The sequence below is a fragment of the Dendrobates tinctorius genome, unplaced genomic scaffold (assembly GCF_039654945.1).
Source record: "Dendrobates tinctorius isolate UK_male_01 unplaced genomic scaffold, ASM3965494v1 ptg000007l, whole genome shotgun sequence".
Taxonomy (NCBI): domain Eukaryota; kingdom Metazoa; phylum Chordata; class Amphibia; order Anura; family Dendrobatidae; genus Dendrobates; species Dendrobates tinctorius.
This window is the reverse complement of record NW_027361675.1, coordinates 54,388,412-54,403,980: the sequence shown is the minus strand read 5'-3', so window position 1 is coordinate 54,403,980 and position 15,569 is coordinate 54,388,412. Positions and strand designations below refer to the sequence as shown.

Below are 15,569 nucleotides of genomic sequence, written 5' to 3'. Positions count from 1 at the left end.
TCTTGATAACATGCACAGAAGTTGACATAAATTGTTACTAAAGGTAACATCCTCACCTGTGACCTGTTTGCTTGTAATCAGTGTGTGTGCATAAAAGCTGAGTAAGTTTCTGGGATCCCGACAGACTCTTGCATCTTTCATCCAGCCACTGACATTTCTGGATTGTGAGTCATGGGGAAAGCAAAAGAATTGTCAATGGATCTACGAGAAAAGGTAGTTGAACTGTATAAAACATCAAAGGGGAACAAAAAGATATCCAAGGGGAAAAGCAAAAATTCTGCTGGGGTATGTAAACTTTTGAGCACAACTGTATATGGATATAATAATGAACGGGTCCCTGCAACAAGACCTCCCTTTGTCACCCAAGCAGACTCCTTTGAATAATCGTCATGTAATACTACATTTTCCCTGACAGTAGTTTCCTCTTACAAAATCAGCGGTTTTCAGGGACATTGAGAACCAGACTTTTAATGGATGATTCATATTTGGCTTGTAAGCAGCCATTCTCTGTTATGATCAGTGTAGTGTAATGACAGTGCTATCTAAATGTTGTATGATAAAATATCTTTTACATACTTGTAGATATATGTTCTTTGTTTCATAAATATATGAGTTGCATTGGTTGATACCATTGTCTGCTATATAGTTTGATCAGGATTACAATCTTATTACTCCAAATGAACAATTAAATTACATTAAGTATTTTTTTCATTTGCAATCACATTCATACTTCCCACGTAGAAATATATGATTTGCAGTTTTTCTTTTTCTGCTTTAAAACTGCTTAGATGGTCGCAAAAATTAACTTATAAAGTGATTGGCTACCTGCCAAGTTAAACTGAAGCAGCTACAAAAATGAAAATGACAGCGAGAACTGTAATGAGTAAATTGTCTAATAAAGAAAAAAAAACCCTCACGTATAAGCTTGTTTTCCAGAAAGCAGCAGAAGGCGTTTGATGACAATGATGGCAATTATTTTATGAAACATTGAGGTTTGAGGTATAATGAGCACAACTTGCGGATGGACCATAGACCGCTGCTGGGTGTTTTTTCACACATTCCACTATTTCCTTCCAACTAAGATAGAAATAGAATACCGAATGGTTGGGACTACAACCTTCTCGGATTAATGGGGTTATCCACTATGAAACCTGTTTTAAAAGTGGGCCCAAGAGTGCAAGTGAGTACAATTTCTTTTTTAATTCTAGCACCACTATAGGCCCACTTTTTAAAGTTTTTCTTGTAGTGGACAACTTCTTTCATATCTCTGTGGCAGATGCCCTCTTTTGGATATTGGAAGGAAAATAAATGCACCATATAAATCAGCCATATGATTTTTATCCACCTAGACCAAGGGTCTCCAACCAGCTTGGAAGCCACGTGTGTCTAACTTCTGTGTGCTTCCCTAGCTTTTGGCATACACCGATAATGATTTGCACCTTTCCTCTGACATCTGCCATTGGAGAGAGTATGATTATAGTCAGTCACATTAAATGGTCAGCCAATACAGCTGAAATTATAAGTTTTATCTGATAATTTAGCTGATATTTATAGTCACCTTTTTATACATCTGGCGATATATAAGTGTATATTTCCCTACAAATAATCTTTTTTCTAAATTGTTTGCTACCAGTCATGACTGTGTCTTAATAATTTTTAGGCAGTCAAATTTTCAGACAATTGGAATAAATTTCCAGTGATGTATGTAAACGATTGTTCCCGAAAGTGCACCTAATATGTATCTTTAGATTTGCTTGGAGCACTAGAGAGCACTGGATCATAAGTATGCTTGTGTAATTCACAGTGTGCTCTCTTTAATCATGGCACTTACCATTTGTTTTACAGAGTAAAAGATTCGGTGGTGGGCAGTGAGGAATCTGGTCATATCCGCTTCTTCTCCTTCTCCCTCATTGAGGGCTACATTTCCTTGGTAATGGATGTACAAACGCAGCAGAGGTAAGCAGGTAGCAAGACAATAAAGAAACTTTTCCATGTACTTTTGTTTGATTACAAATGTGTATGTAGTGTAGTGTGTGTTAATATACACAATTATCGGTGCCTTCTCCAGTATCCAGCGCCGTTTTGCTCCTCTTCCAAGTGAGGTCACGGCTCTTCGGACTCCCCAGGTCACGCTGCGCTCTATGACCCAGAAGTGACTTTTATAATGGAAGACTACAGAGCATCAGAAGGATACTCTACAAGCTTACATTGTAAAAGAGACTTCCAGCTCAAGCGTAGAGGGATCTAGGGAATCTGAAGTGTGGTGACATCACTGAGAAGATGAGCAGAACGGAGCTGAATACCGGAGAAATGATGAGTATATTAATACCTACGCACTACACTACATACACATATACACATGTTTAAGCAAAGCGAAAGTTCATGGGAGTGCTTCTTTAAAGTCATTCACGATATTGCACAACCTTCAGTAAATTACATAAGACTCTATAATGTAAAGAATTTAAGTCATGGCAGTGGTCCAACATAAGAACACAAACAATTAAATTATAGAATAATATTGACAGAATTTCCTTTATTAAAATATTTTCGGTTGAAGTTTAATTTCAAGCAAAATGTATTTTTTCCCTATGTAACTGTGCTGGTGCAGGGATCCCTTATTGTCCTCTTCTAGATCGTAGTGGTGTGTGCTAGCTATGACCGCATGATAACTGAACAGTTTTGCCATGAGTCATTAGATAGTTTGTAAATACTTATAATGCCAAATGCAACAGTCATAGGGTACTTCTAGTGTTACCGGTTTTCATGACTCCTACCAGTGGTAGGAATGTGACAGTAGGACACACAGGTGACAGTGGGACACACAGATTGCTTGCCTCTACTACATGTGATGTTTCGACCATCATATGATCTTCTTGGCAACAGTACTGCTCAGTTTTCCAAGTGTTCCTCTCATTGTCACATTTCAACTTCTTTCAGGAGTCTTAACTTCTTGAGTCACCTTTTAAGAGAAACTTCAAAAACTGTGAGAAAGTTCCAAAAGTGTTTCTAAGCCTAAGTTCGTCTCATGTCTCTTCTGTTTTTCTAGGTTTCCTAATAATTTGCTGTTTACAAGTGCGTCGGGCGAGCTTTGGAAGATGGTTCGTATAGGCGGACAACCTCTAGGTTTTGGTATGTGTAAAATATGAATTTATTATTACTATAAGTGGTTACAGTGCTTTTTTGGGTGGAGGTGTGTAGCAAGACAGTGGTAAAGCAAGGCTCCAGAAACCTGAGGACAAGGTTGATGTTTTAGATTAAAAGCTAGCCCACATTTCACAATAACAATTCACAATAGATGAATATACAAAATATGACGTGCCTTTTTACAATGTTTCTGGTGCAGTTTCTCCCATTTACAGTCGTCCTCTCTTTAGTTCTTTAAACTGACTGCCAGCTCCACGGACTACTCTATGCACAATGTGCTTTCGAGGACAATTCTTCTGTCATCGGTTGATCCATCTACGGGAATGAAAATCGGGGGAAACCTCACCAGAGAGATTAAAAAGAAGAGATCCAAGTACAGTATCTGAACTGTCCACAATGCATTTATTGTGAATTATTATTGTGAGCCGGAAGGTTGCTTTAAGCCCCCGTTACACACTGCGATATCGCTAGCAATATCGCTGTAAAGTCACCGATTTTGTGACGTTGCAGCGATATTGCTAGCGATATCGCTGCATGTGATACTTACCTCCGACCGGCTCCCCCGCTGGTTATCGCTGATCGCGCGATAAGCTCCTGGACCATTCCTCGTCGGTCACTTCCTGCTGGGCTTCCTGTGGCGCCAATGAGTGACGCGTGGACGCGGGCGGGAGGACGTCAGGATCGCCGCGTCTGACAGGTAAGTAGCGATCCCCGACCCCTGCGATGTCGCTGGTGTGATCTGCCTGTGTGGCAGCTCACTAGCGACCACCTAGCGATGCACCAGCGATCCTGACCGCGTCATATCGTTGTCGGGATCGCTGGTGCATCGCTAGGTGTAACGGTACCCTTAGTTCACAGTATAGATACTGGTCTGTCCCTGCCATTTCATCAGCTCAGAATTGACTTAAAATAGGGAGGAAAGGTAAGACTTATTTTAGATAATTTTTTCATAGAATTTTCACAATCTGGTCTTAGAAAAATACAAAGAACATGGCAATTTTTTAAAGGAAATACATAGAGGAGAAAAAAGAGAAGGCGCTCATAAGTATAGAAATCAGTATCGGAAAAGGTTTTAAAAAAGGCTCACCTTTTTAAAGTTGTGCCAAAATAGCCAAAGGGATTGTGTGGCTGTGTCTGGACTGATGACCATTCAATAAAGTATTTGTTCTTCTATAGACCTTTGGCTGACTCAGTTTTCTAACAGTAAGCCACCATAGATGTCTATTTGCTTCTGGTGAAAGCCGTCCAACTATTCTCTTTTAGAAATTACAGTACCTATCCAAACACACAATAATTCTTAACATGTCATTCTAATCATTTTCTTGTTTCAGATGAATGCGGGATTGTTGCCCAAATTTCTGAACCTTTAGCTGCTGCAGACATCCCAGCATATTATATCAGTACCTTTAAGTTTGATCATGCACTGGTAAGTTTTCTTTACGGCTGGAGAACTTGTTGTTTTTTTTGAGGCACAATATTGTATATATTAAGCGAAAGAAATTAATTAAATTATATCCTGGTTTTAAAGGGGTGTCTCATGAAGGCAAGAACCTTTTAAGGTTGAAATTGTCCCCTGCAGCCAGCTGAGTGCTGCTTTTCTTCATCTCTTGACTCTGACTATTAGAGGAAGGTGGACTTCCTTTATGGCACTGACATATCAAAAGAGATTATATGTACAGGGTGTACCATTTATATGGATACACCTAAATAAAATGGGAATGATTGGTAATATTTACTTCCTGTTTTTGGCACATTAGTATATGGGAGGGGGGAAACTTTTCAAGATGGGTGGTGACCATGGCAGCCATTTTGAAGTCGGCCATTTTGGATCCATCTTTATTTTTTACAATAGGCAGAGGTCATGTGACACATCATACTTATTGAGAATGTCACAAGAAAAACAATGGTGTGCTTGGTATTAACGTAACTTTGTTCTTTCATGAGTTATTTACAAGTTTATGACCACTTATAAAATGTGTTCAAAGTGCTGCCCATTGTGTTGGATTGTCAATGCAACCCTCTTCTCCCACTCTTGACACACTGATAGCAACACCCAGAAGAAATGCTAGCACAGGCTTCCAGTATCCGTTGTTTCAGATGCTACACATCTCGTATCTTCGCAGCATAGACAATTGCCTTCAGGTGACCCCAAAGATAAAAGTCTAAGGGGGTCAGATCGGGAGACCTTGGTGGCCATTCAACTAGCCCACGACGACCAATCCACTTTCCAGGAGACTGTTCACGTAGGAATGCTCGGACCTGACACCCATAATTGATGGTATGGTGTGGTATATAGGCTAAATTGTAAAGCGCTGCGGAATATGTTGGCGCTATATAAAGATTATTATTATTACAAAGATAGTGGGGCCATTCTTCATCAATGGAGACCTCAATGCCACTGGATATCTGAAATTGCTACATGATGATGTATTTGCCCTCTTTATGCACTGAAGATGGCACGTGCCCTGAGTTTTTCCAACAAGATGGTGCACCACCACATTATGGGTGTCAGGTCCGAGCAGTCCTACAAGAAATCTAACCACCTTAGAATAGCATTTCTTCTGCGGTGTTGCTATCAGTGTGTCAAGAGTGGGAGAAGAGGGTTGCATTGACAATCCAACACAATGGGCAAACTTATATCTGGTAACCAGCTTTTCCAATCTCTGCTCTGAATCCACTCCTGTGTCTCCATTCAATGTCAGCAAGCAGTTAATCCTGAATGCTATCTGTGTTTTCAACTCTGCAAACTTATATCTGGTATATAGTTTTTTTCAACTTACTCTGCTTGTCCCCTTATGTTGTGAGGTCAAGAAACTTTTCAAAGTGCTTTATGATCCATGTAGTGCTGGACATGTGTTTATTTGACCACAACATTTTATTGGGTCCTGGTGTCTCAATTTAGTGTGATTGATTAACGATAAGAGAGCCAAAAAAAAACCAAAAAAAAAAAAACTTAGCCTTAACCTCCTATATATTCAGACATAGCTAGGGGGAGCATTTATGCAGGGGTGGCATTTATGCACATGTAATCGAAGTACATGTATCAAAGTACTTCTGGCAGTTATAACATGGCAGTTAGACAGGGCAGGAGACAGGTAAGACATTTATATACATCTACTCCCTGTACATTTGGAGTACAACAAATATATACCATATGCATTTGTGTAATGTATATCCTTGCCGCTGCATTCACACACATCCACCGCCCTGGCATTAACTCTCCACACTCCATCCATATTGGCCCCTCGCTTCTTTCCTCTCCTATGTATAGCACTCACGCTCTTTTCACATTGTTAAATTGCACAGATCCAGGCAGTCCCACCATTCAACACCAGAGACGCTCTCACAAATCACTTAACCATCTGCTCACTCTTTCTATCCTCCTTCTCCTAGTCGCAGGAGACATTGCTCCCAACCCTGGTCCCCCATGTTATAGAAAGTCAAACCCCCCCCACTGCTACACTCAGAAACCCCTCTAATCTTATTAATATTCCCTGCATGCCATCTGTCTCTCTTAATTGTGCACTTTGGAATTCTCGCTCAGTGTGTAACAAACTCTCCTTCATTCATGACTTCTTCCTTTCTAATTCTCTTAACCTCCTGGCTCTTACTGAAACCTGGATCCAGCAGTCAGATACTACCGCTGCTGCTGCTCTTTCATACGGGGGGGCTACACTTCTCTCATACCCCAAGATCAGACAATAGAGCTGGTGGAGGCGTTGGTCTGCTCCTATCACCAAAATGTACCTTTCAGGTTATCCCTCAAGTACCCTCACTTGTCTTCCCTTCTTTTGAGGTCCATGCCGTCAGACTCTACACCCCTTTTTCCATGCAAGTGGCGGTGGTGTATCGTCCTCCTGGCCCCTCCCATCAGTTCCTGGATCATTTTGCCACTTGGCTTCCACATTTTCTCTCCTGTGACATCCCTACCCTCATCATGGGAGATTTCAACATCCCCATTGCTCTTCCCCTCTCCCCATCTGCTACTCACCTTTTATCTCTAACCTCCTCATTTGGCCTTTCGCAGCTTACTAATTCTCCAACGCATGAAGACGGAAACTCCCTCGACTTGGTCTTCTCTCGGCTTTGTGCAGTGGATGATTTTGCAAACTCCCCTCTCCCGCTCTCTGACCACAATCTTCTTTCATTCTCTATAAAGAACTGCCAGGCTGCTCAGGTCACCCCCACTGTCCAGACTTATAGAAACATACAGGCCATTAACACCCAGAAACTTTTGAAGAACTTGCAGTCTTCATTGGCCCCTATCTCCTCCCTCTCATGTCCTGATTCTGCATTGAAGCATTACAATGAAACACTTCAAAGTGCCCTGGATGAATTTGCACCCCCTATAAATAGAACACCACAACACAGACGGCGACAACCCTGGCACACGGTGCAAACACGTTTCCTGCAGCGGTGCTCCAGGTGCGCCGAACGTCTGTGGAGAAAATCCAATCTACACGAAGATTTCATCCATTTTAAGTTTATGCTTAGAACATACAACACTGCCCTTCACCTCTCCAAACAAACCTATTTCAACACCCTCATCACCTCACTGTCCAACAACCCGAAACGTCTCTTTGACGCTTTTCATTCTCTACTCAATCCAAGAGTACAGGCCCCAACCACGGAGCTCCGAGCTGACGATCTGGCCAATTACTTCAAAGAAAAAATTGACCAGATCCGACAGGAAATTATCTCCAAATCCCCTCATACCATGCACTGTCCTCCCTCCCCCACTGCATCTAACTCACTCTCTGATTTTGAACCAGTCACAGAAGAAGAAGTAAGCAGGCTCCTTGCATCTTCTCGCCCAACTACTTGCACCAGTGACCCATTTCCGTCACATCTCCTCCAGTCCCTTTCCCCTGCTGTCACCCCTCACCTAACTAAAATATTTAACCTCTCTCTCTCTTCTGGTATTTTTCCCTCCTCATTTAAGCATGCCATCATACATCCACTACTTAAAAAACCATCCCTCGACCAAAACTGTGCCGCTAACTATAGACCTGTCTCTAATCTTCCCTTCATCTCTAAACTCCTGGAACGCCTGGTCCACTCCCGTCTTATCCGCTATCTCTCAGAAAACTCTGTTCTCGACCCTCTCCAATCCGGTTTCCGCTCTTTACACTCCACCGAAACTGCCCTCACTAAAGTCTCTAATGATCTGCTAACAGCTAAATCAAATGGTCATTACTCCATGCTAATTCTCTTGGATCTCTCTGCAGCATTCGACACTGTGGATCATCAGCTCCTCCTCACTATGCTCCATTCCATTGGCCTCAAGGACACCGTTCTCTCCTGGTTCTCCTCCTATCTCTCCGACTGCTCCTTTACTGTTTCTTTTGCCGGTTCCTCCTCCTCTCACCTTCCCCTTACTGTTGGGGTTCCTCAAGGATCGGTTCTAGGCCCCCTCCTCTTCTCCTTGTACACTGCCCCTATTGGTCAAACAATCAGTAGACTTGGTTTCCAGTACCATCTCTATGCTGATGACACCCAATTATACGCTTCTTCTCCTGACATCACGCCAGCCTTTCTAGAAAACACTGGCGATTGTCTAAACGCTGTGTCTAATATCATGTCCTCACTATATCTGAAACTGAACCTGTCAAAGACTGAACTCCTGGTGTTTCCTCCCGCTACTAATGTACCTATACCCGACATTGCTATTTCTGTGTGTGGTTCCACTATTACTCCCCAGCAACATGCCCGCTGTCTTGGGGTCATACTTGATTCCGAGCTTTCCTTTGCCCCCGACATTCGATCACTGGCTCGCTCTTGTCATCTGCACCTCAAAAACATTTCTAGAATTCGACCTTTTCTTACTTTTGACTCTGCAAAAACTCTTACTGTTTCTCTTATTCATTCTCGTCTCGACTATTGTAACTCTCTTCTAATCGGTCTTCCTCTTACCAAACTCTCCCCTCTCCAATCTGTCTTGAATGCTGCAGCCAGGATCATATTCCTCACCAATCGTTACACCGATGCCTCTACCTTGTGCCAGTCATTACACTGGCTACCCATCCACTCCAGAATTCAGTATAAACTTATTACCCTCACCCACAAAGCCCTCCATGGCTCAGCACCACCCTACATCTCCTCCCTTGTTTCAGGATACCACCCTACCCGCGCCCTCCGTTCTGCTGATGACCTGAGGTTAGTATCCTCAATAGTCAGAACCTCCCACTCCCGTCTCCAAGACTTTACACGTGCCGCGCCAATTCTTTGGAATGCACTTCCCAGGTCAATACGATTAGTCCCCAATCCCCACAATTTTAAGCGTGTCCTGAAAACGCATTTATTCAGACTGGCCTATCGCCTCAACACATTAACCTAACCTATCCCTGTGTGGCAGAGCCAAAAGTTTTACCATAACCAGGTTCCCAGCATCATGTTCCCACATGCTTTATGCATCCATTAGCCCTCTGTGTCTGTACTGTTACACACTTAATATTATGGCTGGTCCATACAATCAGAGCAACTGTTACCACCCACCTTTCGTGTCTCCCTCTTTCCTCATAGACTGTAAGCTTGCGAGCAGGGCCCTCACTCCTCTTGTTATTTGTTATAATCTACTGTATGTGATTATTGTTATGCTGTAATGTCTATTGTCTGTACAAATCCCCTCTGAAATGTAAAGTGCTGCGGAATATGTCGGCGCTATAAAAATAAAATTTATTATTATTTATTATTATTATTATTAATGGGCAGCACTTTGAACACATTTTATAAGTGGTCATAAACTTGTACTTGTAAATAACTCATGAAAGAATAAAGTTACATTAAAACCAAGCACACCATTGTTTTTCTTGCGAAATTCTCAATAAGTTTGATGTGTCACATGGCCCTTTTCCATTGGAAAAAATAAAGATGGATCCAAAATGGATGACTTCAAAATGGCTGCCATGGTCACCACCCATCTTGAAAAGTTTCCCCCCCTCCCATATACTAATGTGCCACAAACAAGAAGTTGATATCACCAACCATTCCCATTTTATTTAGGTGTATCCATATAAATGGCCCACCCTGTAGATGGTTTGTATAGGGCTTTGCTGTGGCCGAAAAGCTCATTTAAAAATAACAATTGCCATTAGAATTTGCACATTTCTTACCAATTCTAATGATAATTTCCCAATGTAAATACACAAAATGGTCAATTGTACAAGTATTGTTTATGAAAACATAAACATATTGTTTGCCATGTAAGTGATTATTATAGGACTCTTCCTATAGAACAACGGTAACTTGCTGTCATGATGATAATTCTAAACATGTAGACTGGACATTTACAAGGTTTGTGGGAGGATATTTGCTATGACCTGAGTCATTTATTCTTGTTATATACATGATTTGTTTAACCTGTACATAAATTAATGGTTGTAATATGTAGTATTAGTATAGAATAGTGTTGTAGCGTGACTTTTTGGCAGGCGGTATTAAACTCCACACTGACACGTGAAAACTAATTGGCTCCATTTGGATACTGCACTTTACCATTTAATCTGGATCATTACCTCCAGACCCATGAGGAAAACGGCATTTACAGTTCAGGTGCCTGGCAAAGCATTTAATTTTTGACTGCAGTATCTGCAAAGATTTTTTTTTATATATACAGTTTGTATTGTAATGAGATCTAATTCAAAACTATTTATTAGTTATATCTAATGTTTTGTATTTGTCAAAGTATGCCTTCAATTATGTATGAATAACTTTATGTGTAATGCTCTAATATGCTAGAATATGCTATCTATCGTCTGTGATTCAGGGTCAGAGAGCACAGGCAGCCCAATGTGACTTATTATGCACTCATATGATCCTCTTATCAATGTTTTTTACATACTTTACCCTTGGTCATTCAAGGCCATGACAAGGGGAGCTGACACAGTAATGTTCCTCATGTGGTAGGTGTAAGGGCGTGCCAACAAGCACTCTGTCTTGGACAAAACCTCTAAATACGGGGCTCGGACAGTTAACTAAAATTTTACCTCAGGTGAAGTAAATGTTAGCTTTACCTCTATGCTTATTTTTCTCTTTGAATCTCAAATAGTGCACATTAACCTCCTTTATCACAATACTAAAAATGTATGGACTCCAGAACCCCTGCAGACCTTAGACCAGATTCCCCAATGAATCCCAAACCAGACCCTATAAATAAATGCACATTCCAAATCCTCTAAGTAATTACAGACCTTACACCCCCATGTAAGTGACCCCTGACCAGACTGCCTAAACAGATTCCAAACCTGACCATCCAAAACAAATACACATTCAATATCTTCTAAATAATGACATACCTTATACCTCTTTAGCAAAGACCCTTGACCAGATTCCCTAAACGAATACAAATTCCACACCTGACCGCCTAATTAAGTACGGTGTTTCCAATAGCCCCTGAACTAATACATATCACTTACTAACCCCCCCAAAAATACTGACATGGGGCAAGATTTACAGATGGACATTGTTTGCAGCTACTAGGGACTACAGGAACATAGAGAGGTGGTGCCAAAGAAATTTGGCTGCTCTTCTAGCAGTCTTGGAGCTCTTCCCTTATCCATGAGGCATTGAGGAAGAGTAGCGTAGGGCACCTATATTCCCTTGGAGATTAAATATAAATTATTGTGCGTTCTGCAAAACCAGCTACATGTCTTGTAAGTATTCTCTTTTACTTACTGGACAGCAACATCAATAAGGTGCACTTTTTATGGCTAGTCCCATCACTCCTTTTGACCTTGGATTCATAGACCCTGCACATTGTGCATACTCCATTCGGCTGCTGTTACGCTTTCACTGCCACATCTATTGACAGCTATGGTTTTCGCTGAAATAAAATGAAGCTATAAAAGGGAGCTTTCTTTCTTTTCTCCTTTCTTTCTTTCTTTCTTTCACAAGTCTGTCAATACACCAAGCCTTAAACTGTGTTTATTATCTCCAAAGTCATTGAAATCTGTGAGCGGACTAATTGATGGAGTCCATGTTATTCATTAGTTAGAACTACCACGTCAACATGAATGATTTGAAATGTGGTGTATGTAATGTCATCATTAATCATTTATATAGGCATAGCTACTTTGAGCAGGTTTAGTGTTAGCTGGCCATAAGCATTTTTTTCAAAAAAGGCATCTTTTATTACAATTGCTGCAATTTTACAACTGCATATAATTACAAGTGTGCTAATAGGTCCATGAATAAACAGTGATTTTTGTGGACTAAAAAACAGGAGCATTCCAAGACTTTTCACTGATGTTGAAATGTAAGGTCGTTCTCATTCAGAGGAGACTGGGGCAAATAAATGTGCGTTCTTCGACATAGTGGAACAGATTTAAATGACACGACTTGTTGTTATGGGCAGTTTCTTCTCTCTCGTCTTCCATTAATTTTTCTTTTTTTAGAAATTTCTTACTAATACTATTACTGAGCAGCACGGTGGCTCAGTGGTTAGCACTGCAGCCTTGCATTGCTTGGGTCCTGGTTCAAATCCAAGGAGAACATCTGCAAGGAGTTTGTATGTTCTCCCCGTGTTTGCCTGGGATTCCTCCAGGTTCTCTGGTTTTCTCCCACATTCCAAAGACATACCGATAGGGAATCTAGATTGTGAGCCCCAATGGAGACAGTGCTGATAATGTCTGTAAAGCTCCATGGTGTTAATGGTGCTATATAAGTGAATACAAATATTACTAACCAAGTGCTCTAAACACTTAGTGTTGAGATCATGTGAATTTAATATTTTTTTTCTAACCATGTTTCTCTTGATTTGAAGAAAACACAATTCAAAGAGCAAAACATGGTGTAATAGATGGAAAAAAAGCTCTCTTCCAGAATGAAGAATACTAATCATCTTTGACGAGCTTTGAAATGGCCTTGAACCATGACTATTGTTTTCAGCAAAAGCAGTGCAACAGTACACATGCTATCTCACACATCCATCCAGAACCCTACACTGTACTGATGAGGAGCAACAGCATCCCAACATTTTTTTTACAGATACAGTTTTCTGGCTTGGCTGATATCTCTAGTCATGTTTCAAAACTGCTTGGACAATCCATTCTTAAATGCTTTGTTCTCCTAAATAAAATATCTAAAAAAAAACCAAAAACCTTAAATTTACCACCCACACCTACATAGTTCCAGCAGTGTCAATGTCAGGTCTCTTGGCACTCATGTGACTTTGGCTGCATTGCATACCAATAAGCAGCTTCTAATGCACTGCTTCACTTAGCACAAACTCTAACATTAGTGGAGTGTGAGAGAATCAGCCCATCAGTGGCCTCTGATTGGCTGCAGCGCTCTCATGATATATAGCAATGCAATGCAAACATAAGGAGACCTTGTGCAGGAGGCGAGTGTAAGGGTTTGTTTTATTATTTTGCTACAAAATTTAAGAAAAGGTTGTCCAAATAGTGGACAACCCCTTCAACTAAAACTGCCCATACACATTAGGTAGCTGTCAGACAAACTATTACTTGTCCAACTTCCCCATACACACAAGCACTTGGCTTGACCATACTTTTTGTTTCCTATGAGAGAGATGCTGCCAAGATCATCCGGCAGTGGCTTATCGATCCACCAAACAAAATAATTAAAATTCAATTGCCTGATCCATATATTCCCCTACATAATCTTTCAGGGAAGAAATGGGAGACCTCCATACACATTAGATCCCCCTGAAATCATATGACTTTTACATAGTATATAAGGAGGCTTATTCAGTGTAACCATTTATACTGTATGTGGCACAACAGAGACCATTTTCCTTTTAAAGGAGAGCTATACAGAATGTGTGTTTTTGAATTACAATATTTACTGTGATGTGAATTGAGGTTTCTTAAAGACGCAATCAAGATACAGCTGGAGAAAAAAAAATCCTTAATTGATAATATGATCTCTATGCTAAGCACTAATGACACGAGTACTATAGATACTGTTTCCTTCTGTCTTGGGGGAGCTGTTTTGCATACTTTTTTACCAGGAAGCATTGTCCTAAACGTTCATCACCATATGGATTCCCACAAAAAGAACAATAAAATCTGAGATGTAATACGGAAAGAAAAAACTACCAAGAGGTACTAAAAGGTATTAAAATATGACAGCTTGATCTTCCGTCAAACATTAAATGGAACTTGTCATCAGATTTTTATACTCCAAACTAATGCCAGCTATGTAAAGACACCACAATGCTGATTACATTAATACCTGTATTTTAGAAATTTGAGTCTACGTTTTAGAGAGTACTGCAATGTTTGTTATTCAAATGAGCTGCATGTGCAGTGGGCGAGCACTGCACTTACAGCTCTGTTGCCTCTCTTCCCTATGTCCCGATCACTGCCTGTCTCCCATCAGTGATTGACGGGTCGCTGTTGTTTCTGAGACCTGCTTTTTCCGCCCGACATCTAGTGCAAGCGCTCTCATTCCACGGGGTGGTGCATACATTGTAAAGTCCTGATGTGGAAGTGTGTCAGTTTCTGGCAGGATCAGCATCGTTTGCAGATTTCAGTCTCCTTCCACTTACAGTGTCCTTTCACAGGACCTTATTGTGCATGGATCGCCCAAGGGAATGACAACATGTGCACAAGACCTTGGGCAGGAGAGGCAAGTCTCTGAAAGAAACACTTACAAAAGACAGGCGGCAGGCATGGAATAACGAAGAAAGGAAGCAGAGCTGTAAGTGCAGTGCCAGCCCACCGCACTTGTGGCTCATTTGCATGAGAATTCAACAATAAATTTCTCTAAAACATAAAAACCCAGGTTTCTAAAATAAAGATAAGGATGTAAACAGCATTACAGCGCCTTTACATTGATGGCATTAGTTTGGGATATAAAAACCTGATGACAATAAGTTTTCTCCACGTGAGAAATAAAGGAAAGAATAAAAATAACTAAAAAGCTGAAATGAAATCAGAGCCCAGTGGAAGTATAACTAAAATACAAAGAGAATAAAGACTAAGATTCATGAAGTGTGATGCACAGTGGGAGAATTAGTTTAGAATTAGATGAGTTTAAATAAATCTCTTCATAATTTGATTTTTTACATTCATTTATTAATTTATAATATTTATAATTACCGTATATACTCGTGTATAAGTCGACCTGTGTATCAGCCGACCTGTGTATAAGCCAACCCCCCTAATTTTGTCACAAAAAACTGGGAAAACTTATTGACTTGCATATAAGCCTAGGGTACACAGTGAGTGTCCCCAGTTTTGCTGCACAGTGAGTGGCCCCGATAATGCTGCACAGTGAGTGGCCCAGATAATGCTGCACAGTGAGTGGCCCCAGATAATTCTGCACAGTGTGTGACCCCAGATAATGCTGCACAGTGAGTGGCCCAGATAATGCTGCACAGTGAGTGGCCCCAGATAATTCTGCACAGTGTGTGACCCCAGATAATGCTGCACAGTGAGTGACCCCAGTTTTGCTGCACAGTG

General features: G+C 40.9%; 1 protein-coding gene across 2 annotated transcripts in view; it reads left to right on the top strand.

Annotated features, from left to right (window-relative positions):
* CASTOR2 (cytosolic arginine sensor for mTORC1 subunit 2) overlaps nucleotides 1-15,569 on the top strand; it is a 275,537-nt gene that overhangs the window by 245,075 nt on the left and 14,893 nt on the right. For both annotated transcript variants that reach the window (XM_073574914.1, XM_073574911.1), the window contains exons 7-9: nucleotides 1,846-1,956; nucleotides 3,047-3,129; nucleotides 4,476-4,570. In XM_073574914.1, the coding sequence (XP_073431015.1) occupies nucleotides 1,846-1,956; nucleotides 3,047-3,129; nucleotides 4,476-4,570 (289 nt within the window). The remainder of the gene's footprint in view (nucleotides 1-1,845; nucleotides 1,957-3,046; nucleotides 3,130-4,475; nucleotides 4,571-15,569) is intronic.